Source organism: Pelophylax lessonae (assembly GCF_965119305.1).
Source record: "Pelophylax lessonae genome assembly, chromosome: 3".
Taxonomy (NCBI): Eukaryota; Metazoa; Chordata; class Amphibia; order Anura; family Ranidae; genus Pelophylax; species Pelophylax lessonae.
Window position 1 is genome coordinate 448,387,127 of NC_138770.1, and position 25,812 is coordinate 448,412,938.

At 44.9% G+C, this 25,812-nt stretch overlaps 1 protein-coding gene across 1 annotated transcript in view; it reads right to left on the minus strand.

Annotated features, from left to right (window-relative positions):
• Positions 1 to 25,812, minus strand: part of LOC309550576 (cyclic GMP-AMP synthase-like) — a gene marked incomplete at both ends in the record, with an annotated part of 195,577 nt that overhangs the window by 38,374 nt on the left and 131,391 nt on the right. Inside the window, 2 exons of the mRNA XM_082250924.1 lie at positions 3,857 to 3,953; positions 22,248 to 22,493. Of these exons, the coding sequence (XP_082107050.1) occupies positions 3,857 to 3,953; positions 22,248 to 22,493 (343 nt within the window). The remainder of the gene's footprint in view (positions 1 to 3,856; positions 3,954 to 22,247; positions 22,494 to 25,812) is intronic.

A 25,812-nucleotide genomic window follows, 5' to 3' on the forward strand; every position in this document is an offset into this window, starting at 1 on the left:
CCCCATCAGTCACCGTCATCTGTCACCCTATCAATCATCGTCACTTGACACCCCATCAGTGATCGTCACTTGTCACCCCATCAATCATCGTCACATGTCACCCGATCAGTGATTGTCATCTGTCACCCCATCAATCATCGTCACTTGTCACCTCATCAATCATCATCACCTGTCACCCCATCAGTCATCGTCACCTGTCACCCCATCAGTCATCATCACCTGTCACCCCATCAGTCATCGTCACCTTTCACCCCATCAGTCATCGTCACCTGTCACCCCATCAGTCATCGTCACCTGTCACCCCATCAGTCATCGTCACCTGTTTGCCATATACATGCAATCACTTACTGACCGCCTAACGACTATATGCGTCGGCCATTAAAAGCTAAATACTGGGGTTATGGCAGCAGATAGCCCCCGTAACCCCAGTATTTTTTGAAACGGCGGGCGGTCGGCTTTCAGATAAGGGTGGTCCCAGTGGCGGATTCGCCGCGGAATTACCCTTACGGTGCAGGGGAAGAGGTGCCCCCCCCCCTCCTGCCGCGTCCCAGACGTTTTCCCAGCTTACCGGACCCGCCGGCAGCGGGGAAAACTATCCGGTCCCGGATCCTCAGAGACAGGAAGTCGAGTGAGGGCAAGATGGCCCTCACTCAACTCTATGGTCTTGGAGGACCGGAGCTACGTCAAAAGACGTTGCCTAGCAACCGGTTTAAAGGGCCGCTTTTTTTTTTTGCTTTTTTTTTTTTTCCTCTTTCAACAATTTTTTTTTTTTTTCTTTTTTAGTGTAGTTGTGAGGTGTGAGGTCTTTTTGACCCCAGATCTCACAATAAAGAGGACCTGTCATGCCTATTTCTATTACAAGGGATGTTTACATTCCTTGTAATAGGAATAAAAATGATCAAAACATTTTTTTTTTAAACTGTGTAAAAATAAGAAAATAATAAATAAAATAAATAGGAAAAAAAAAAAAATTAAAGCGCCCTGTCCCCGTTAGCTCGCGCGCAGAAGCAAACGCATACGCAAGTCCCGCCCACATATGTAAACGGTGTTCAAACCATACATGTGAGGTATCGCCACGATCGTTAGAGCGAGAGCAATAATTTGAGCCCTAGACCTCCTCTGTAACTCTAAGCTAGTAACCTGCAGAAATTTTTAAAATGTTGCCTATGGGGATTTTTAAGTACCAATGTTTGGCGCCATTCTGTGAGCATGCGCAATTTTGAAGCATGACATGTTGGGTATCTAATTACTCGGCGTAACATTATCTTTCACATTATGGAAATTTTTTTTTCTAAATTTACTGTTTTCTTATTTTTTAGATCAAAAAACTGATTTTTTTTTCAAAAAAATCGCATTTGGAAGACTGCTGCGCAAATATGGTGTGATAAAAAATATTGCAATGATCTCCATTTTATTCTCTAGGGTCTCTGCTAAAAAAAATATATAATGTTTGGGGGTTCCAAGTAGTTTTCTAGCAAAAAAAATGATTTTAGCTTGTAAACACTAAGTGTCAAAAATAGGCCCAGTCTTAAAGTGGATAAATGGACAACTTTGTGTAAAGCGCTACTTGGATGTTAGGCCTATGTATGTGGCCAGGCTGTGAAAAAGTGTAACACATGTGGTATCGCCATACTCAGGAGGAATAACAGAATGTATTTTGGGGTGCAATTTTTGCTATGTACATGCTATGTGTTAGAAATATTGCATAAATGGACAGCTTTGTGTAAAAAAAAATGTGTTTTCATTTTCTTTCCACATTTTCCAAAAACTTGTGGAAAAAAATGACATATTCAAAAGACTCATTATGCCTCAAAAATTATACGTTGGGCTGTTTGCTTTCCAAAATAGAGTCCTTTTATGGGGGTTTCCATTGTCCTGGTGCTCCAGGGCCTTCAAAAGTACGATAGGTTGTCAGGAAATTATATGTGTAATTTGTGCTCCTAGAATGCCGGACGGTGCTGGTTGGATGTTAGGCCTCTGTATGTGGCCAGGCTGTGAAAAAGTCTCACACATGTGGTATCGCCATACTCAGAAGGAGTAGTAGAATGTGTTTTGGGGTGTAGTTGCAAGTATACATGTGCTGTGTGAGAGAAATAACCTGTTAATACGGCAATTTGTAAAAAAAAAGAAAAAAAAAAAAAATCTTCATTTTGCAAAGCATTGTGGGAAAAAATTACAACTTCAAAAAACTCACCATGCCCCTTATTAAATACCTTGGAATGTTTACTTTCCAAAAAGGGGTCATTTGGGGGGTATTTGTACTTTCCTGACTTTTTAGTGTCTCAAGAAATGAGATAGGCCTTCAGTACATCAGGTGTGATCAAGTGTGATCAATTTTCAATGATTCCCACCATAGCTTGTGGACTCTATAACTTTCACAAAGACCAAATAATATACACTTACTTGGGTTATTTTTACCAAAGATAAGTAGCAGTATAAATTTTGGCCAAAATTTGTGAAGAAAAATTACTAATTTGCAAAATTTTATGACAGAAACAAAGAAAAATGCGTTTTTTCACAATATTTTCAGTCTTTTTTTATTTATAGCACAAAAAATAAAAAACCCAGTAGTGAGTAAATACCATCAAAAGAAAGCACTATTTATGTGAAAAAAAGGACACAATTTTTGAATGGGTACAGTGTTGCATGACTGAGTAATTCTCAGTCAAAGTGTAAGAGCGATGAAAGCTGAAAATCGGTCTGGGCAGGAAGGGGGTGAAAGTGCACTGTAGGTAAGTGGTTAAGTAGAACAGTGCTGAATAGCAAAAAATGTCCTGGAAAAAGGAAATTTCTCCCCTGATCATCTCAGCACACAGAGAATCTGTCAATGACAGAAACAGAAATGACCAGTTTATAAAAGTGCTCATCTTGGCACCTTACTGTCGATCTATGTGACAATTCTTCCTTTGGGGAGAGACAGTAAAAAGGCCTCCTGCCTTTCACAAACCCCCCCCAAAAAATATATACACACACACTATATCATCTATTGTTTCAAACTATTTTGGTATTTTTCTGGAAAATTGTATTGTCTGCATCCGCCTAATAATCAAACTATTTCTGGTGTGAACATGACTTATTAAATAAATTTTATTCTATTTTCAATAGCCCAGTCCGTATTCACATTGATCCCAGTTATGTTCTTAAAGAATTCTACATTGGCTAGAAAATAACTAAAATTAATTAATTGTTCAGGCATTCCCTGATAGCTCAAAGCATGAGTTACACAAACATATGGTCAGTAGGTACGGGATATACCAACTGCAGTCTACACTTCCACTACCGCATTTTTTTGTTTGAAATTCTATTTTTAAATATGTTTTTGATTATGTTGCTTTGAAGGAAATCTGTCATGACTGACTTCAGCTTTGGAAAATACTAGTTCCCTGGTTGTCGTGCTGATCTACGTGCTTCAGTAGTCAGAGTCACAGACCTAGGACATGTATGCATAAAAGAACTTCTGACTTTGTCAATCTGCATGCTTGTCCTGGTTTGAAAACTGAAAAAGTACAGAGTCCAGTGGGTATGCAATAATAGCTGACAATTAGGCAGGCAGCGAATGCACACCAAAAGTATACTTGGAGTACAGTTAAATTACAATTGCATTTAAAACAGAAAGTGACAAAATTAATTTTTAAAGGATGTTAGGTACACTTATGGAACATTGGAGGTAGGAATGTGTGGAGAGTCAGCATTTTAGCCCACAATGGATGTCACGGTGAGATCAAAGTCACACAAAGCAATGCCCTGGAAGACTATCACATTCTGCAACATTTTACTCAGAGCTAGAAATAAAAACTGGAGTTCCACTGTAAGGAACTGTTATAAATAAGTCTGTAACACTATTTCCATTACCAACCTGCAGCAACTGGTATCTTGACAGTTGGTATTTTTTCTTTCATGATGATTGATCATGATATCCTTTTCAATATTTGAAAAGGAAATACGCCAGGTATCTGTAAAAAGAAAGCAGTCATCTACATGAGCAGGAAGAAAGGATGCTAGAATTATGTGGGGTGGGAGGTTTCTGGCATTTTAATATACAGTGCCTTGAAAAAGTATTCATATCTCTTAAAATTCTCCAAATTTTGTCATGTTACAACCAACGTAAATGTATTTTATTGGGATTTTACGTGATAGACCAACACAAAGTGGCAGTGCTGTATCTTGGCCTAGGCCAACAAGGCCCAGGCCTAGGGCAGCAGTTTGCAGGGGGGCAGCAAAAAAGCTGCACCCTGCACGATAAAAAAACAGCCTCCTCCCGTCTCCTGTACGAAAAGGGTGCCCGCTGGCTTGCGCTACACTTTTAGTATAGTGCCAGTCTTATGGGGCAAATTGGGCCAGAGGGCAGGGTCCAGGAGGCAAATCAGTCTGGCACCCCCATAAAGCAGTTACCCTACTACTTGCCGGTATGATAATACCGACAGGTGAGGACATTCGGACAGGCCACAGGCTGGTGAAATAATCCTATGATTAAAATCAGTGGAAGCAAACAAGTCCAAATATCTTAAAAGAAAGGAAAAATCTTACTAATCCAGTGGCATAAGGCTGCACTGATGGCCACTGATGAGGTGGCACTGAAAAGCTGCACTGATATGTTGCACTGATGGGCACCGATAGGCTGTGCTGATGGCCACTGATGATGCTGCACTAATAAGCTGCACTTATAGACTGCACTGGTGGCCACTGATGGGGCTGTACTGATGGCCACTGATGAGGCCGCAATGATATGCTGTACCGATGGGAATGACTGTGGTTGTGGTCTGTGGTTTACAGATGATAGGGTGGGTAACAGGAAGGGGTGTGGCCTTTACAGGAAGGTGTGGATCATATTTAAATGAGGGGGTGCCCAAGTTTAGTCAGGCCTAGGGCAGCACAAAACCTAAATACACCACTGCAAAGTGGCACATAATTATGAAATGGAAGGAAAATGATAAATGTTTTTCAAAATTTTTTTACAAATAAATACCTGAAAAGTGTGGCGTGCATTTCTATTCTGTCACGATTATTGGGGAGATTAAATAAAGAAAAATAGAATTATTTAAAAGCCATGTATACAGTAAAACCTTGGTTTGAGAGTAACTTGGTTTAAGAGCGCTTTGCAAGACAAGCAAAATTTTCAAATAAATTTTGACTTGGTTTACAAGCGATGTCTTGATATACAAGTAGCCTCAAGTCACAGCTGAGTATAAAAGAGAAGAGAGGCGCCTCTAAGTGTAGCAATATGGTTAAATTTAATGAAGGTACAACATTTAGCAACTCACATGGTTGATGATTGGAACAGGCACATCTAAGTATGCAGGCATCCAGGCTAAAGCTGTCCACATAGACCATCCTCCACACCGCCATCTACGTCATCCCTTCCATGCTGCCCCTCGCTTTCAGATCGCTTTACTGCAGGGTGGTCTTCCCGGTCAGGATTACAGACTGGCAGCCGGCAGTGCAGAAGATAGTCCCTGTGGACAGCTTTACCCCGGATGCCTGCATACTTAGATGTGCCTGTTTTATTCATCAACCATGTGAGTTGCTAAATGTTGTACCTTCATTAAATGGAACCATATTGCTACACTTAGAGGCGCCTTTCTTCTCTTTGATACTCTGTAGCTCCTACTGGATTTTGCTTCTAATCCCCTTGTGGAAGCGGCTATTTGTGGATGGACATTTTATGGTTATATAACCTATCGCAATGCTATAATCTTTTTATATGGACTATAAACTGAAGGATTTATGAATAAATGGTTGTGGAACGAATCATCTGAGTTTCCATTATTTCTTATGGGGAAATTCGCTTTGATATAAGAGTGCTTTGGATTACAAGCATGCTTCCGGAACGAATTATGCTCGCAATCCAAGGTTTTACTGTATTTAGTTCTATATAGAGATTCTGAACAGTACAGCATCCATTTTGTAAGGGGTGACTATCAGTTCATATTCTTTTTAAACAAAACGTCTCTTACAAAAAGGTCTTATATTTTCAACATAAATTTCTGTCTTTCTTTGGTTGTAAATAATGAGGCCCTTTTTACATCTCATCAGATAAGAGTCAGTTAGCCAGACACTATACCAGGCACTAATGACTTTTATGCTTATAATCTTATTTGTGTGAAACAATGAACAATAGTTAAGTTTTAAAGATACATTATAATCATGTGTGAGAAAATATTAGCAATAATTATGTCATTATATTATGTAAAATATATACATATTTAGGAATGCTTTGTATACCACATTTTGGTTTTATATTTTTGCACATAAGAATCTTACTTAGGTGAAGCTAATTACTTCATTTTAGAAACGTTTGTGTTTAAGTTTTTATGGCCGCTATAGATCCTCCATCCCAGACGCTTTTCTTGGCAGCATATGACATGGCCAAGTGATTTACTTACTGTTGCCCAGCCAGGTCATAAAGGTTATCAGTATAATAATAGTGTTATTATATGCTATATACTGAATCTAATAAGTAATACAATACTGCCCCCTTTGGTGACTGCTACTAAATGTAGTCTCTGGGTAAATCAGTAATTTCCAATCTATATATATATTGTATTAATAATATATCCTTATTAAATGGCGTTACCAGGTTCAATCCTTACCTAGATACATGATGGAGATATTAGATGGACACGTATGTACCATGAAAGTATGGATAGATTTTTATTTTGTTTTTATGATTATTCTTAAATGAAGAACTTATCATATAATTCTAATATCCAATATACTGGATGACTAGTAGAGGTGTCGCCCAATGACCTCACCTGTTAATGGATAAGTAATCCCAACCAATGGGGATAAAGTTCCTCCTTTTGGGTTCGGCTTATGGTAATTTTACTGCCCTTTTGTTCAACACAATATAAAAAGGGAAACCCAGATGTAATAGGACACACACACATTACGACAACATTCATTACACTTACAACACACACGCTACTCACATCCATACATATACTCATCAATACATACTCCATCTTGCTCCATCATTTGTCTGAAATTTTGAAGGATGCCAGACGAAACCCCTCCCTAACTGGCCACCATTTTGGAAAGGCAGCTCAAGGACTCTGGTAACGACCGTTTTAAGCTAGCAGCCATTTTAAATGTGTTAAATATACCTTGCTGTTGATCTGATTATTATTTACTATCGTTTATTTCCTTCCTTATATGTTTTATATTTCAAATTTAAGGGTAACGAGATTACAGTCCCAGACGTATAAACCATATTAGATTTTTCTTTAAAAACTGATTTTTGTTTTAATATGTTTTTATTAATATCAATTTTAGCGCAATATTAGCGATTTAGTCTCCCATTTTGCATAGCCTATTCTCACTCCAACTGCAGCGGAGTGACTGTTGGCTGCGCAATTCGCAGACAATTGTGGTCTGATTATATAGAACACTTATCTATGGTTTCTACTATACCTGAGGAAAACGTAATCTTGTTTTCTTTTTAATTTTATCATTGAGCTACATATCACATTGCATTTATCGTTTTAACTTTGTATTTATGTCAGAGTTATCTCTTTGTGTCACCTCAAGTCTAACCATTTATTGTGAATACATGTCTTGTTAATAAATATACTTATATATTCCCTACTGTAGACTGTTTTCACCAAGATTGGTATATGCTGTTAAAAATAAATTATTCGATTAAAAAGAACTCGTTACATATTGATTTGTGGAAATAAGTTGAGATTCTCCTACCTTACAGATCTTTGCTTATTTACATAAATGGAGACACTGTTATATCAGAGCAGTATAAATATTCTGACAATTCAGCCCCCCTCATTTAATACTTTGTAGAACCATCTTTCGTTGCAATTACAGCTTTTTGGGTATGTCTCTACCAGCTTTCCACATCTAGAGAGCAACATTTTTGCTCATTCTTCTTTGCAAAATAGCTCAAGCACTGTCAGATTGGGTGGAGAGCATCTGAACAGCAATTTTCAAGTCTTGCCACAGATTTTCAATTGGATTTAGGTCTGGACTTTGACTGGACCATTCTAACACATGAATATGCTTTGATCTAAACCATTCCATTGTAGATATGGCTGTATGTTTAGAGTCTTTGTCCTGCTGAAAGGTGAACCTCAGCCTAAGTCTCATGTCTTTTGCAGACTCGAAAAGGTTTTCTTCAAGATTACTCCATATTTGGCTTCATCCATCTTTACATCAACTCTGACTAGCTTCCTTGTCCCTGCTCAAGAAAAGAATTCCCACAACATGATGCTGCCACCACCACGTTTCACGGTGATGTGCAATGTTAGTTTTCGGCCACACATAGCGTTTTGCTTTTAGGCCAATTTTGGTCTTATCTGACCAGAGCACCTTCTTCCACACGTTTGCTGTGTCCCCCACATGGCTTTTCACAAACTGGAAAAAGGACTTCTTATGGCTTACTTTCAACAATGGCTTTCTTCATGCCACTCTTCCATAAAGACCAGATTTGTGGAGTGAGCGACTAATAGTAGTCCTGTGGACAGAGTCTCCCACCTGAGCTGTGGATCTCTGCCCCTCCTCCAGAGTTACCATGGGCTTCTTGCCTGCTTCTCTGGTTAATACTCTCCTTGCCCGGCCTATCATTTTAGGTGGATGGCCATGTCTTGGTACAGTAGGTTAACAGTTGTGCCATACTCTTTCCATTTTTGGATGATGGATTGAACAGTGCTCCGGGAGATGTTTAAAGCTTGGGATATTTTTTTATAACCTAACCCTGCCTAAAACTTCTCCACAACTTTATCCCTGACCCGTCTGGTGTGTTCCTTAGCCTTCATGCTGCTGTTTGTTCATTAAGGTTCTCTAACAAACCTTTGAGGGCTGCATAGAACAGCTGTATTTGTAATGAGAATAAATTACACACAGGTGGACTCTATTTACCTATTAGGTGACATCTGAAGGCAAGTGGTTCCACTAGATTTTAGTTAGGGGTATCAGAGTAAAGGGGGCTGAATGCATGCCACACTTTTCAGATATTTATTTGTAAAAAGTTTTGAAAACCATTCATCATTTTCCTTCTACTTCAAAAATATGTGCCACTTTGTATTGGTCTATCACATTAAATCCCAATGAAATACATATTTACGTTTTTGGTTGTAACATGACAAAATTTGGAAAATTTCAAGGCGTATGAATTATTTTTCAAGGCATTGTACACTGAAATGAAGAGAGAGCTGTGATATGCTGGCAATGTACCCATTCAAATGATGTCCCCAGCAATAACAGTGTCAAAATAACATATTTACTGTACCCAAGGAAACCTCTTGAACAAGTATAGAATATGGTGAAAAAAGAGTAAACTTGTGCGCTAAAATGGGGTAAGCGACTTGATGAATGTTATAAATGAGAAACTAGTGATGGACGTGGAACTCCTCCAAGCTAGCAGCTGATTTTGATAGTGTCCCCACGTATCACAATGTAAAAGGTAAGTAAAAATCAGCGCTATACTCTCAATGAGGGGGACCACTCGTTTTACCTACAACCGATGATCTCAAAGACTGTGGATAACATAAATAACATAATGAATAATTGTGTAGGTGTGTAGGTGGATGACTAATCAAAATAGTGCAGAATAAGAAAAGAAAATTGGTGGAGAAAAAAAATCTTCAAAACTTCATCAAATTATGAACAATCTCCTGAATCCAGATCTGCATGATCATAACCATCATGCAGGTTATGATCATGCAGATCTGGATTCAGGAGATTGTTCACAATTTGATGAAGTTTTGAAGATTTTTTTTCTCCACCAATTTTCTTTTCTTATTCTGCACTATTTTGATTAGTCATCCACCTACACACCTACACAATTATTCATTATGTTATTTATGTTATCCACAGTCTTTGAGATCATCGGTTGTAGGTAAAACGAGTGGTCCCCCTCATTGAGAGTATAGCGCTGATTTTTACTTACCTTTTATAGAATATGGTGGCCTCTACCAAGCAAGGAGATGCGTTTTGGGCACATGCCAATTAGTTAAAACAGTACTGCTTTGCTAAAACAATATGTTTAATCCACAAACCATGTGCACAAATGGCTAATGCTAAACAGAGAGACCATGAGTGATTCAATCTGAAGAAACTACCCCAAATTAAATATGGCTTCTAGCCTTTGTTCAAAATCAAATTAGTGTGTTTTAGATGCAGTAAAAAAACGGAATTTCTGTAAAATCTTACCTGTAAAATTCCTTTCTCTGAGTCCTCCGACAGTCGCCGCCTCTTCATATTCATCACATATGGGGACTTTGCTCCGAAGGAGTAGCTAGGCAACAGAATATGTTAACATTAAAGCTTTTAACATATCCCACCCTCAAGGGGTGGTCCCCTCAGTCAATACCCTCCTACTTCCTGCAACCATATCTCAGTTTTAGTGGAATAGCAGTAGAGTATACAACCAAACCCCAAAAGAGGGGCGGAGGCGGCGACTGTCGGAGGACTCAGAGAAAGGAATTTTACAGGTAAGATTTTACAAAAATTCAGTTTTCTCTTACGTCCTCCGACAGTCGCCGCCTCTTCATATTCGTCACATATGGGGACGTCCCAAAGCAGTGCAAACATGAGGGGTGGGAAACGCATCCGCGCCGAAAAGGCAACGCAGTCTCCGCATCAAAGAAAGGAACCTTACCAAAGGAAGGAAACCAGCTGGGCAACAGGAAAAAACAAGTGCTCAACAGGAGCAACAACCCAGGAAAAGACAAAAAACCAGGGAATGTAAAACATATCCCAACAGCCAGAGGTCCCCAACAAGGGACCCTAGGAAAGTGCCGCACTAAGAACCTTGCGGCCAAAGGAAGCAACCGCCGATGCCTGAACATCTACTTTGTAGAATCTTGTGAACGTGTGTACGGTCGACCAGGTCGCCGCCTTACACACCTGGGCTACAGAAGCCCCATGACGACAGGCCCAAGACGTACTCAAAGATCTAGTAGAGTGCGCCTTCACAAGGCATAGGCCTGTTCAATGGTCTGCCTGATCCATTTGGCAATGGTAGAGGCCGAAGCCGCCATGCCCTTCCGAGGACCCTCTGGAAGAACAAACAAGGAGTCCGACTTTCGAAAAGACTCAGTCGATTTAAGGTAAACCCTAATCGCCCGAACAACATCCAGAGAATGCAATCTCACCTTTGGATGTTTAGGCTTCGCGCACAGCGAAGGTAAGACAATATCCTCATTAAGATGGAATTCCGAAACTCGTTTCGGAAGAAAAGAAGGATTAGGTCGCAAGACCACCTTATCCAAATGAACAACCATGTACGGAGACTTGCAGGACAAAGCTGCCAGCTCCGACACTCTGCGAGCCGAAGTGATCGCCACCAAAAAGGCGACCTTTTTGGACAACATAGACAACGAGATCTCCCTGATCTGTTCAAAAGGAGCACGTTGCAACACAGACAGAACGAGATTCAAGTCCCAAGGGGGCAAGGGATCCCTCCTAGGAGGAACCAGATGCCGCACACCCTGAACAAAGGTGCCAACCAAGGAGTCGGAAGCCACGGGACGTTGAAACAGAACGGCCAGTGCAGACACCTGACCCTTTATCGTAGCCAGCCCCAAACGCTGATCAACTCCCGTTTGAAGGAAAGACAGCACACGGGAAACCGAGTACGTGCGGGGTGAAAACCCCCTGGACTCACACCAGGCAAAATAGGCCTTCCAAGTACGGTAATAAACCTTCCCCGAGGAAGACTTCCTCGCGTTGATCAAAGTATGAACGACCTCCGGAGAGAGACCCTTCTCCTTCAGGACCTCGGTCTCAACAGCCAGGCCGTCAAAGCCAGCGACTGTAAAGCAGGATGGTATATCGGTCCTTGAGACAGTAGATCGTTTTGAAGAGGCAGACGCCACGGGGCGTCGACCGCCAGATTCACGAGGTCTGCGTACCAGGACCGGCGAGGCCAGTCCGGTGCCACCAGAATCACCGTGCTGCGTTCCGAGTGTAACCTGCGAAGGAACCTGGACAGCAACTGAATCGGTGGAAACGCATACATCAGACTGTACTGATGCCACGGGGCCACTAACGTGTCCGACGCATCTGCCCGAGGGTCGCGCGTCCTTGCCACGAACCTTTTCACCTTGTTGTTGAGACGAGACGCGAACAGGTCCACATCTGGAAGACCCCACTTCGCGCACAACATCTGGAAGACAGCCGGGTGGAGAGACCATTCCCCCTGATCCAGGGTCTGGCGACTCAGATAGTCCGCCTGCCAGTTCTCCACCCCCGGAATGTGAACCGCCGTTATCGCCGGGACATGAGTCTCGGCCCAAGACAGAATGTCGGCCACTTCTCGAGCCGCTCGGGCACTCTTGGTGCCCCCTTGGTGGTTGATGTAGGCCACCGCCGTGGCATTGTCCGTCTGCACCCGAACCGGGCAGCCCCGCAGCTGGTCCGTCCAGCGATGAAGACAGAGACTTATCGCACGCAATTCCAGAATGTTGATCGGAAGGGAGGACTCCCCCTCCGACCAAGTTCCCTGGGCGGACAGAACGCCCAGAACACCACCCCAGCCCGACAGGCTGGCATCCGTGGTGATCACCGTCCACGAGACAGGACGAAACGACTTGCCCCCGGACACCAATGGGGACTGGAGCCACCACAGAAGGTTTCTTCTGGTGCGATGACTCAACGAGATTTGAAGATCCAGAGATTGAGGCCGCCCGTCCCACCTGGACAGGATCTCCGCTTGGAGACCCCGCGTGTGAAACTGGGCGAAGGGAATCGCCTCGAAGGCCGAGACCATCAATCCCAGACATCTCATGCACGTCCGCAGAGACGAGTGCGGAACGTCCCTGAGGGACCTGACTTCCTCCTGAAGAGTTCTGAGTTTGTCTTCCGGCAGGAAGACCTTCGCCTGCACCGAGTCCAGAATCAGTCCCAGGTGGGGAAGACGAACCGACGGACTCAGTGTCGACTTTGGAAAATTTATCGTCCAACCAAACTCCTGTAGAGTTTGCATCGTGACAGACAGGTCCTTCTCCAGACCCTGGCTGGTCGCAGACCGAACCAGAATATCATCCAGATACCCCAGGACAGAAATGCCCTGGGCCCTCAATAATGCCAGAACCGGTGCAAGCACCTTGGTGAAGACCCGCGGAGCCGAGGCGAGACCAAAAGGCAACGCCACGAACTGGTAGTGATCCTCCGCAATGGCAAATCGAAGGAACCTCCGGTGACCCTCGAAAATGGGGATGTGAAGATACGCATCCTTCAAATCGATGGAGGCCATGAATTCCCCCGGAACCAGGGCAGCCACCACCGACCGCAGGGATTCCATGCGGAACTTGCGAACCCGCACAGAGCGGTTCAGAGCCTTCAAGTCCAGAATTGGACGAACCTTGCCCTCCTTTCTGGGCACGGTGAACAGATTGGAATAAAACCCCCGAAATCTGTCCCGATGAGGCACCGGAACCACCACTCCCTGAGCCCTCAGGTCCCGCACCGCCAGGTGCAGGTCCCGCAAACGCTCTGGAGACAGTTGAAGATTTGAGGGAAAAAATCTGCTCTCCGGCCGAGAGAGAAACTCGATCTTGTAACCAGACCGAACGATTTCCTGAACCCATCTGTCCCGCACACGGGCCAACCAGGGCTGAAGAAAACCGAGCAAGCGTCCCCCCACCCCAAAACTGGGTGAGGGCGCCCCTTCAGGCCGAACTGTTATGGGCTGCAGATCCGGATTGACCGGACTTCTGTTTCCCAGACCAGGGCTTCTTCTGAGAGCCTTGACCTTTGAACGGCTTGCCCTTGTAGTGCAGCCGGAAGGCACGAAAGGACCCCTGAGGGGGCCGAAAATTAGCATGCTTCTTCCCAGAAGCCCCCTTAGCCTTGGGGAAATGGGGCAAGAGAGTGTTCTTACCCCCGGTGATCCCCTTAATCAACACATCCAAGGACTCCCCAAAAAGGCGAGACCCATCATAAGGTAGATTGGCCAAGGTCTTACGTGAGGACTGGTCCACCGACCAACATTCTAACCAAACCAGGCGGCGAGACAACACCGCCACGCTGTGCACACGTGCAGCCAACGGAACCAGGTCCAGGTCCGCATCACACAGATACATGACACCCTGGTGGATTTGATCCACCATATCCAGGGTCGCCGGCGAGGCCGAATCGGCCACTAGGACGCGCCTAAGCATCTGCGTCCAACTTGTGATCGCCTGGGCCGCCATGAGAGAAGCAAACAGAGCCTTAAGCATAGAACCCGTAACAGAATAAGTATGACGGGCAAGAGACTCCAATCTCCTATCCGTGGCATCACGGAACACAGGGGAATCCTCTGCAGGAATCGCAGTGGCTTTGTTTAAAACCGCAATTGCGTGATCCACTGGGGGAGGCACACACCACCTTTCATCAGTGGAAGGGGAGAAAGGATAATGTAGCTTGAATCTACTTGGTACAGCAAAAGGTTTGCGCAGATTGCGCCATTGTTCCTTAACAGCGCGCTGAAAATCATCATTGCAGGGAAAAACCTGCGGCGTCCTGCGTTTTCTCTGCGTCCCATAAGCCGCCAAGGCGGCGGGGGGACACACTTCATCCTGCAAACGCAGCGTTTGCTTTATGGAAGCAATCAATTCATCCATGATTGCAAGCTCTTCAGGCGAGCCAGGGGGAGAATTATCAACCCCCTCAACCTCAGCCTCCACCTCGGACCCCACTAGATCTAGGGAGGAGCGGGACCCCGATAAGGAGGCCCCCGCCATAACAGCCCCATCACCTTCACCCTCAGAATCAGAGGAAAGAGCAACTCTGGGCCTTTTAGTAGATTGAGCAGCCACCAGCATCTGTACCTGAGCAGCAAGGCCAGCCACAATAGTGGCTAAATCCCCCCCTGGGGGGGAAACAGCGGTCCCCTGGCTTTCCACCAAGGCGGTAGGAAATTTGCCCTCCTGAGAATCCATTGCCCCTGTAATGCTGTACAATAAAGGGTTAACTGCCCCTTTAAGCAAGCGCGGCAAGCGCAGCCCACCGCACCACACTCAAGCACAATGAGACCCCCACAGGGAATATGCAAACTGAACACAGGCAATGGATAGCAAGAACAGAAGGATAAAACCTGAGGAGACCCTCGCCGCTGCTGCTGCCTCGATCGGTGTTCCTGGAAAGAGGAAGTGATGCTGCCAGGGCGCTCTATGAAAGCCTATGGAGGCTACAAGAAAATGGCCGCCATGCATGTAAAACATGCGGCCGGAGCGAGTGTAGGCAAAATGGCGCCGTTTGGCGCCGAAACCGCCGCTCCACAGTGCAGTAATGCACACATGACATCCCTGTATAAGAATACATGTCAGATCGCCGCAGTGATCGCTGTATATGCCCAAACATGCCAAAAAAACATGCCCCACAGCACACAGCTTCACACACTGATCAGACTGACACACACAGTGTCACACAGCTCCCCCCCCCCCCCCTTGCAGCCCACAGCATGCAGCCGAGAGATAGGGAGACAAGCAGTGTGAATAGAGGCAGGTTACACAGTCCCAGACTGACACCCCCCCAGACAGACAGGCCCCCACATAGATACACTTACCTTACAATGGCGTGGGGGACCCGCACAGGCGAACAAGCCGCTGCACATGAGGCAGGGAGAGTCACAATTCAAGACGCACAAAATGGGGGTTAAGAAACCGCACAGCGTCCAGTGAGGTAGCCACCTCACCAATCATCCCTGCACCAAACAGGGATGGGTTGTTCACTGTGCCAGGAGCGTTACCTGGCTGAACGCTCGATGGCAGGCTGGGAAGCCACTGACCCACGACCTGCGACCAGGGGGATCAGCCCGAGACCCAGCCCGCATGATTCTCTTCATCAGAAGAACTAACTAACGCTGACAAAAATAACAGCTAAGTAAAGGTAGAGAGAAAACTCAAACAAAATTTCAAAAAGAAGAAAGAGTCTGGGGCAGAAAGCCCCAGCACAGAGAGAGCCATCCACTCCTGAAAAGCTAGACATTAAAACTGAGATATGGTTGCAGGAAGTAGGAGGGTATTGACTGAGGGGACCACCCCTTGAGGGTGGGATATGTTAAAAGCTTTAATGTTAACATATTCTGTTGCCTAGCTACTCCTTCGGAGCAAAGTCCCCATATGTGACGAATATGAAGAGGCGGCGACTGTCGGAGGACGTAAGAGAAATATGTTTTTGAAGCATTCATGATGCAGTTTTCCTCAAAACGTGCATAGAGTTTAGTAGAATGACATGTAAAATTTGCCTTACAATTAGCACAATGCACCACACCACACCTAAACTGCAAAACATGTCAACAAACGCTAGGTCGATCTTATATTTCAATCTGCAAATGTAATTTTATTGTAAATGGCATGGTGAAGGAGAAGGATAGGTTCAAGTAAACCTCTGACATTAAAAAAAAATAAATAAATAACAGCCATGTAGCCATACATTACTGGTCAATGACAAAGTAGGTAACAGAATATAGATGAAGCCTACTTATTTAAAAACAAGTCAGCAATGACAGATTCCATGGCTGTATCTTTCCCAGTTCACTCTGATGAATATTCCCATTTTTTCCCTCACCTTTCTGTCCTAGTGTATGCCATCCTTTTTATGTGCAGGTACAATCGGCACCTAAAGATAATTGTGGTTTGATATGTTTAAGCAATTCTCCATTGTCTAGGCACATATAGAGCCCCATATAATCCAGGTTTTTGTTAATTAAGAAGCAATTATTGTTACATAGTTCCATCAGCTTCCCATCATCTTTTGTACAGCAGCACTTAGACTGAGGGGGCAGCACTCTGAGACAATTAAAGCTATGTTTCTTTCCACAATTCTATCCTTCAAAGCGGTATTAAACCGAAAATCAAAAATGTAACACATTGCAGCTTACCAATCATTAGATGTGATGGCTGCATTAGTTTCCTTTTTTAGGCTTTTTTCCCCTCTGTTTTCACCTGGTGATCTGGCCAGTAACACACCTCCCATATTAGAGTACATAAATGAAGGAGCATAGGGACCTTTGGACAGCAGCATTGTCAGCCTGGAGGGTTGGAGAGTAGAGTTGAGCGAACACCTGGATGTTCGGGTTCGACGGTTCGGCCGAACTTTGTAAAAAAGTTCGAGTTCGGCACCCGAACTTAACCCGAACTTGACCCCAAACCCGAATCCCATTGAAATCAATGGGGACCCGAACTTTTGAGCACTAAAATGGCTCTAAAAAAGTAATGGAAAGGGCTAGAGGGCTGCAAATGGCAGCAAAATGTTGTTAAGAGCATGGTAAGTGTTCTGCAAACAAATTTGTATAGGAAAATAAATTAAAATAACATAAAATACATAAAAATAAAAAATAAAAATCTTGATGCAGCGCAACAAGGCACACAGGTCTCGCATGGAGGCCCAGTTATTGGTGGTGAGGTGGTGCTGTTCCACAGAGCCACTCACGCGTGCATGCTGCAGCTGAAACTCCACTATCACCTGCTGCTGCTCGCACAGTCTGGTCAGCATGTGCAAGGTGGAGTTCCACCTTGTGGGCACGTCATATATGAGATGATGAGCGGGAAGGCCGAAGTTACGCTGCAGCGCTGACAGGCGAGCAGCAGCAGGGTGAGAATGCCAAAAGTGCGCACAGACAGCCCGCACTTTCTGCAGCAGCTCTGACATATCGGGGTCATTTTTAAGGAACCTCTGTACCACCAAATTCAGCACATGCGCCAGGCAAGGGATGTGCATCAAACTGGCTATGCCCAGAGCTGCTACGAGATTTCGCCCATTATCGAACACCACCAGGCCGGGCTTGAGGCTCACTGGCACCAACCACTCATCGGTCTGTTGCTCAATGCCCCTCCACAACCCCTGCACGGTGTGGGGTTTTTCCCACAAACAGGCATGTTTTAAAACTGCCTGCTGCCGTTTACCCCTGGCTGTGCTGAAGTTGGTGGTGAAGGTGTTAAGCTGACCAGATGAGGAAGCGGAGCAGGAGGAGTTAGCAACAGGAGGCAAACTGAAGTGCCCTGCAATCCTCGGTGGTGGAAGGACATGCGCCAAAATGCTATCCGCCTCAGGCCCAGCCGCCACTGCATTTACCTAGTGTGCCTTTAGGGAGATATAACGTCCCTGACCGTGCTTACTGGTCCACGCATCCGTAGTTAGGTGGACCTTGCCGCAGATGGCATTGCACAGTGCACACCTGATTTTGTCCCCCACTTAGTTGTGCAGGGAAGTGATGGCTCGCCTGGAAAGGTAGTGGCGGCTGGGCACGACGTCCTGTGGGACAGCCACCGCCATAAGGCTTTTAAAACACTGCATCTCCACCAGATGGAATGACAGCATTTCAAAGGCCAAGAATTTTGAAATGCTGGCATTCAGGGCCAGGGATCGCGGGTGGGTAGGGGGGTACTTCCTCTTCCGCTCCAGTTTTTGGGAGATAGAGAGCTGAAGGCTTCCATGGGACATTGTGGAGATGGTTGGTGACCCAGGTGGTGGTGTTGCTGGCAGATCCTCTGTTTGCTGGGTGGCAGATGCCACTGTCACTACAGAGGTGGATGAAGAGGCCGAGACTGCAGCAGCAGAAGAGGAAGCAGGAGGAGCCAGAAACCTTTCTTGGTTTTTGAGGTGTCTACTCCACTGCAGCTCGTGCTTTGCACTTAGATGCCTGGTCATGCAGGTTGTGCTCAGGTTGAGAACGTTTATGCCTCGCTTCAGGCTCTGATTGCACATTGTGCAAACCACTTGTGTCTTGTCATTAGCACATTGTCTGAAGAACTGCCATGCTGGGGAACTCCTTGGAGCTTTAGTGTGCTCGGTCCCTTGCTGCATTGGGCAGTAGCAGGCCTATTGTCTAGGGGACAGCCACTCCGCCTTTGCACCCTGCTCCCTCTTCTGCTGAGCTGGTGGCTCTGTGCGACCACCACCTCTTCCTTCGAACTACAAAGGTCACCTGCATGACATTGATTCCATGTGGGGTCGAGGACCTCATCGTCCTCCACATCATCTTCCATCCAGTCTTCACCCCTGCCCTCCTTGTCGGTCTGCACAATTCCGAAAGCCGTAGCAGTTGGCACCTGTGTTTCGTCATCGTCCGAGACGTGCTGCGATGGTCCTCCCATGTACTCATCTTCAAACATAAGTGGTTGGGCATCGGTGCAGTCAATCTCTTCCACTTCTGGGGCAGGGCTAGGTGGATGGCCCTGGGAAACCATGCTCACAGAGACATCAAAAAGCAGAAGAGACTGCTGCATGACTTGGGGCTCAGACTGCTTGGCTGATTTGCAAGGGGGTGAGGTGAAAGACTGATGGACATCGGCTGCAGGTGCCAACTCTGATCTTTCAGCGGGAGACTGGGTGGGAGACAATGTGATGGCACTGGAGGCACTGTCAGCAACCCAATCTACTATCGCCTGTACTTGTTCTGGCCTCAACATTCATAGAGCCGCATTAGGCCCAATCAAATACTGCTGCAGGTTCTGTCGCCCACTTGCACCTGAGGTGTTTCACTTGTGCGTGTAGCTGGCACAGATCAACCACGTCCTCTCCTTGTAACATGAGCTCCACCAGCAGCACTACGACCGGGGGCCACGTCCCTTATTTGACGTTCTCCTCATATTTCTCAAATTTAGGATCTTACCCTAAATTGGTGTTTTTTGAATAGCAGAGTAGAACAACAGTATCTAAATGGTGTATCTCACAGTAACATATGCAGCAAATGCTGCAAAATTATTTTTTTTGCCCTAAATAGGTGTTTTTTGAATAGCAGAATAGAACAACAGTATGTTGTGTATTTTTCCCAAAAAGGGTGTTTTTTTTACTAACACAATATGACAGCAGCTTGAATTCTACACGTACAGATGCAGCAAGCAAGGGCTGTAAAATTGTGTATTTTGCCCAAAAAGGGTGTTTTTTTACTAACACTATATGACAGCAGCTTGAATTTTACACGTACAGATGCAGCAAGCAAGGGCTATACAATTATGGATTTTAGCCCAAAAAGGGTGTTTTTAAAAACCCAGCAAAATATAGCTATATATAGCTTAAAATGCGCACTGAATAATGTGGCAGAGCCCCAAGATGGAGGGTATTGCGAGAAATGGGTGTTTTTTCAAACCCTGAAAATTATTGCAGTATTTCAAGCTTGTTTTTATCACACATGCAGCAAGCAAGGGCTGTAAAATTGTGTATTTTGCCCAAAAAGGGTGTTTTTTACTAACAATATATGACAGCAGCTTGAATTCTGCACGTACAGATGCAGCAAGCAAGGGCTATAAAATGGTGGATTTTAGCCCAAAAAGGGTGTTTTTAAAAACCCAGAAAATTATAGCTATATATAGCTTAAAATGCGCACTGAATAATGCGGCAGAGCCCCAAGATGGAGGGTACTGCCAGAAATGGGTGTTTTTTCAAACCCTGAAAATTATTGTAGCGTTTCAAGTTTATTTTTATCACACATGCAGCAAGCAAGGGCTGTAAAATTGTGTATTTTGCCCAAAAAGGTTGTTTTTTTTACTAACACAATATGACAGCAGCTTGAATTCTACACGTACAAATGCAGCAAGTAAGGGCTATTAAATTGTGGATTTTAGCCCAAAAAGGGTGTCTTTAAAAACCCAGAAAATTATAGGTATATATTGCTTAAAATGCACACTGAATAATGCGGCAGAGCCCCAAGATGGAGGGTATTGCCAGAAATGGGTGTTTTTACTGTATAAACGCTGAAAATGATTGCAGTATTTCAAGCTTGTTTTTAATCACACATGCAGCAAGCAAGGGCTGTAAAATTGTGTATTTTGCCCAAAAGGGTGTTTTTTTACGAACACAACATGACAGCAGCTTGAATTCTACACGTACAGATGCAGCAAGCAAGGGCTATAAAATTGTGGATTTTAGCCCAAAAGATTATAGCTTAAAATGCACACTGAATATGCTGGTGCACTGAGCTTGCATAAAATGCCCCCCCCCCCCTGCCACCTACCTAACTAACAGACGGATAAAAGTATTTTTTCTCTGTCACTGGGATCAAGGCAGGGTAAAAAGATTGTGCACTGCACCCACACAACAAAATATATGTAGATCGCTGTGAGTTCTGATTAAAGATTCTGTCCTCCTCCTATTCTCTCTCTCAAAGCAGCAGCCGCAGCCGCAGCCGCAGCCTTGCCCTAGTACACAACAAAATCTATGCAGATCACTGAGTTAAAGTTCTGATTAAAGAATTATGAATATGATTCTGTCCTTCTCCTATTCTCTCCCTGAAAGCAGCACCCGCAGCCTTGCCCTACACTAAATAGAGGAGAGTGACGTGCGGCGCTATGTGACTCCAGCTTATATAGAGGCTGGGTCACATGCTGCACTGGCCAATCACAGCCATGCCATTAGTAGGCATGGCTGTGATGGCTTCTAAGGGCACACCAGTTAAATGCTTGTGGATTGGCTGCCCTGCATCTTTTTTTAACACGCCATTAAATTGCCGAACACCGAACTCGATAACGAACATACAGTAAGATGTTCGGGTTCGGGTCCGGGTACCAAAAAACCCTAAAGTCCGGTACGAACCCGAACTTTACAGTTCGGGTTCGCTCAACCCTAGTGGAGAGTGTTAGCTGGACTAGCATAATTAAATACACTAACAAACACTAACAAACTGAAGCCAAATTCTAGCTAATACAATATAGTCAGTTACAGCAAAGTGTTTTTTTTTTTCCTTTTGGGATTAAAGTTTTACATAATTAAATAAAAGCTGATCATTGTAAGCACCCATGTCAGTGCTAAATGGCTTGTTTTATTCTTGTAACTGCTACATCTGCGGGGGAGCTTGTCAGACTTACTGGCTTGATCACCAGGTGGAAATAAAGGAAAGAAAGCCTAAAAATTAAAATTGATACAGCCATTACAAATTTGCAAGCTGCAATATAATAAGTTATTGTTTTTAGGTTTAATACTGCTATACCAGTTTGAACATGGAGGAGGGAGCATGACCTCACCAGTGGGTCAATTCTCTTTCATTGTCCATTTATACAGAAGGGACCAGTTTGTGACCAAACTGTATTGCCTTATTGGATTGCAGAAAAGTGAAGTAAACAGCTTGGCTATGCTGCCTGATTCACAAGACTGTCTTTATTTTGGTATGTAAAATAATTATTGTGTATTAAACATTATTTGAAGATGTATCAACATAATGCCAATTAATATTTTTTAGTGCACCTAGGAACACAGGCAGTAGTTTGGTTTTTGTTTTCAAACTAGTTCTCATATGTATTTCTACTGATTCTTTATCTGAACTGAAGTTCAGCTAACATTAACCATAATATAGTATAAGCAAGCAAACATCTTACCTGTATTGTCATTTGTCACCTGGTTGGGTTTTTTGACTACCATGTAACATGGCTCTTTTCTATATTCTTGTTGTTTCCCTGTGCCAAGCCAGCTTTCAATATCACTTCCAAAACTTGCTTTTTCAGGCCATTGCTGTATTTTAAGAGCAAGAACCAGATCCACTGATATATCCTCAGGATCGTTAGAAATAGTGAGCGTAACAGCAGGACTTGAAGATTCTTTCCTCTTCAAGGAGACTGACTTACCTGTTGTAAAAACAGACATATTTGTGCTTGTTGAGTGGTGTCAGGTCGTCACATAAATTAACATATCACAATTGTCAAATTTACCTGAAGGGTCATCTATTGGCGGATTTGAGATTGCAGACCTTTCAAGTAAACATGAAAAAATAGTGCTAAATAATAAGATTAAAAGTTAAATTGCAGGCAAACAGTTAGACACATATGTTTGTGGTATTACCTGCCAAAAGGACTTGTCATTTTTTTATCTAGGCCTTCTAGCACATATGTCTATGTTAACCCTCCTTCTCTAGCTTGTTTACTGGACAAAATATCAGTATTGATCAGCTGTGACTGATTGCTGTGTAACTGTGCTCTGCGACTGATTGCTGTGTAACCGTGCTCTGCGACTAATTGCTGTGTAACTGTGCTCTGCGACTGATTGCTGTGTAACTGTGCTCTGCGACTGATTGCTGTGTAACTGTGCTCTGCGACTGATTGCTGTGTAATCGTGCTCTGCGACTGATTGCTGTGTAACTGTGCTCTGCGACTGATTGCTGTGCAACTGTGCTCTGCGACTGATTGCTGTGTAACCGCGCTCTGCGACAGATTGCTGTGTAACTGTGCTCTGCGACTGATTGCTGTGTAACTGTGCTCTGCGACTGATTGCTGTGTAACCGTGCTCTGCGACTGATTGCTGTGTAACCGTGCTCTGCGACAGATTGCTATGTAACTGTGCTCTGCGACTGATTGCTGTGTAACTGTGCTCTGCGACTGATTGCTGTGTAACCTTGCTCTGCGACTGATAGCTGTGTAATCATGCTCTGCGACTGATTGCTGTGTAACTGGGCTGCGACTGATTGCTGTGTAACTGTGCACTGTGACCGATTGCTGTGTAACTGTGCTCTGTGACTGATTGCTGTGTAACTGTGCTCTGCGACCGATTTTTGTGTAACTGTGCTCTGCGACTGATTGCTGTGTAATCGTGCTCTGCGACTGATTGCTGTGTAACTGTGCCCTGCGACTGATTGCTGTGTAAACGTGCTCTGCGATTGATTGCTGTGTAACTGTGCTCTGCGACTGATTGCTGTGTAACCGTGCTCTGCGACTGATAGCTGTGTAATCATGCTCTGCGACTGATTGCTGTGTAACTGGGCTGCGACTGATTGCTGTGTAACCGTGCCCTGCGACTGATAGCTGTGTAATCGTGCTCTGCCACTGATTGCTGTGTAACTGTGCCCTGCGACTGATTGCTGTGTAAACGTGCTCTGCGATTGATTGCTGTGTAACTGTGCTCTGCGACTGATTGCTGTGTAACCGTGCTCTGCGACTGATTGCTGTGTAACCGTGCTCTGCAACTGATTGCTGTGTAACTATGCTCTGCGACCGATTGCTGTGTAACCGTGCTCTGCGACCGATTGCTGTGTAACCGTGCTCTGCGACAGATAGCTGTGTAACCGTGCTCTGCGACTGATTGCTGTGCAACCGTGCTCTGGGACTGATAGCTGTGTAATCGTGCTCTGCGACTGATTGCTGTGTAACTGTGCTCTGCGACTGATTGCTGTGTAACTGTGCTCTGTGACTGATTGCTGTGTAACCGTGCTCTGCGACTGATTGCTGTGTAACCGTGCTCTGCGACAGATTGCTGTGTAACTGTGCTCTGCGACAGATTGCTGTGTAACTGTGCTCTGCGACTGATTGCTGTGTAACTGTGCTCTGCGACTGATTGCTGTGTAACCTTGCTCTGCGACTGATAGCTGTGTAATCATGCTCTGCGACTGATTGCTGTGTAACTGGGCTGCGACTGATTGCTGTGTAACTGTGCACTGTGACCGATTGCTGTGTAACTGTGCTCTGTGACTGATTGCTGTGTAACTGTGCTCTGCGACCGATTTCTGTGTAACTGTGCTCTGCGACTGATTGCTGTGTAATCGTGCTCTGCGACTGATTGCTGTGTAACTGTGCCCTGCGACTGATTGCTGTGTAAACGTGCTCTGCGATTGATTGCTGTGTAACTGTGCTCTGCGACTGATTGCTGTGTAACCGTGCTCTGCGACTGATAGCTGTGTAATCATGCTCTGCGACTGATTGCTGTGTAACTGGGCTGCGACTGATTGCTGTGTAACCGTGCCCTGCGACTGATAGCTGTGTAATCGTGCTCTGCGACTGATTGCTGTGTAACTGTGCCCTGCGACTGATTGCTGTGTAAACGTGCTCTGCGATTGATTGCTGTGTAACTGTGCTCTGCGACTGATTGCTGTGTAACCGTGCTCTGCGACTGATTGCTGTGTAACCGTGCTCTGCAACTGATTGCTGTGTAACTATGCTCTGCGACTGATTGCTGTGTAACTGGGCTGCGACTGATTGCTGTGTAACCGTGCCCTGCGACTGATAGCTGTGTAATCGTGCTCTGCCACTGATTGCTGTGTAACTGTGCCCTGCGACTGATTGCTGTGTAAACGTGCTCTGCGATTGATTGCTGTGTAACTGTGCTCTGCGACTGATTGCTGTGTAACCGTGCTCTGCGACTGATTGCTGTGTAACCGTGCTCTGCAACTGATTGCTGTGTAACTATGCTCTGCGACCGATTGCTGTGTAACCGTGCTCTGCGACCGATTGCTGTGTAACCGTGCTCTGCGACAGATAGCTGTGTAACCGTGCTCTGCGACTGATTGCTGTGCAACCGTGCTCTGGGACTGATAGCTGTGTAATCGTGCTCTGCGACTGATTGCTGTGTAACTGTGCTCTGCGACTGATTGCTGTGTAACTGTGCTCTGTGACTGATTGCTGTGTAACCGTGCTCTGCGACTGATTGCTGTGTAACCGTGCTCTGCGACAGATTGCTGTGTAACTGTGCTCTGCGACAGATTGCTGTGTAACTGTGCTCTGCGACTGATTGCTGTGTAACTGTGCTCTGCGACTGATTGCTGTGTAACCTTGCTCTGCGACTGATAGCTGTGTAATCATGCTCTGCGACTGATTGCTGTGTAACTGGGCTGCGACTGATTGCTGTGTAACTGTGCACTGTGACCGATTGCTGTGTAACTGTGCTCTGTGACTGATTGCTGTGTAACTGTGCTCTGCGACCGATTTCTGTGTAACTGTGCTCTGCGACTGATTGCTGTGTAATCGTGCTCTGCGACTGATTGCTGTGTAACTGTGCCCTGCGACTGATTGCTGTGTAAACGTGCTCTGCGATTGATTGCTGTGTAACTGTGCTCTGCGACTGATTGCTGTGTAACCGTGCTCTGCGACTGATAGCTGTGTAATCATGCTCTGCGACTGATTGCTGTGTAACTGGGCTGCGACTGATTGCTGTGTAACCGTGCCCTGCGACTGATAGCTG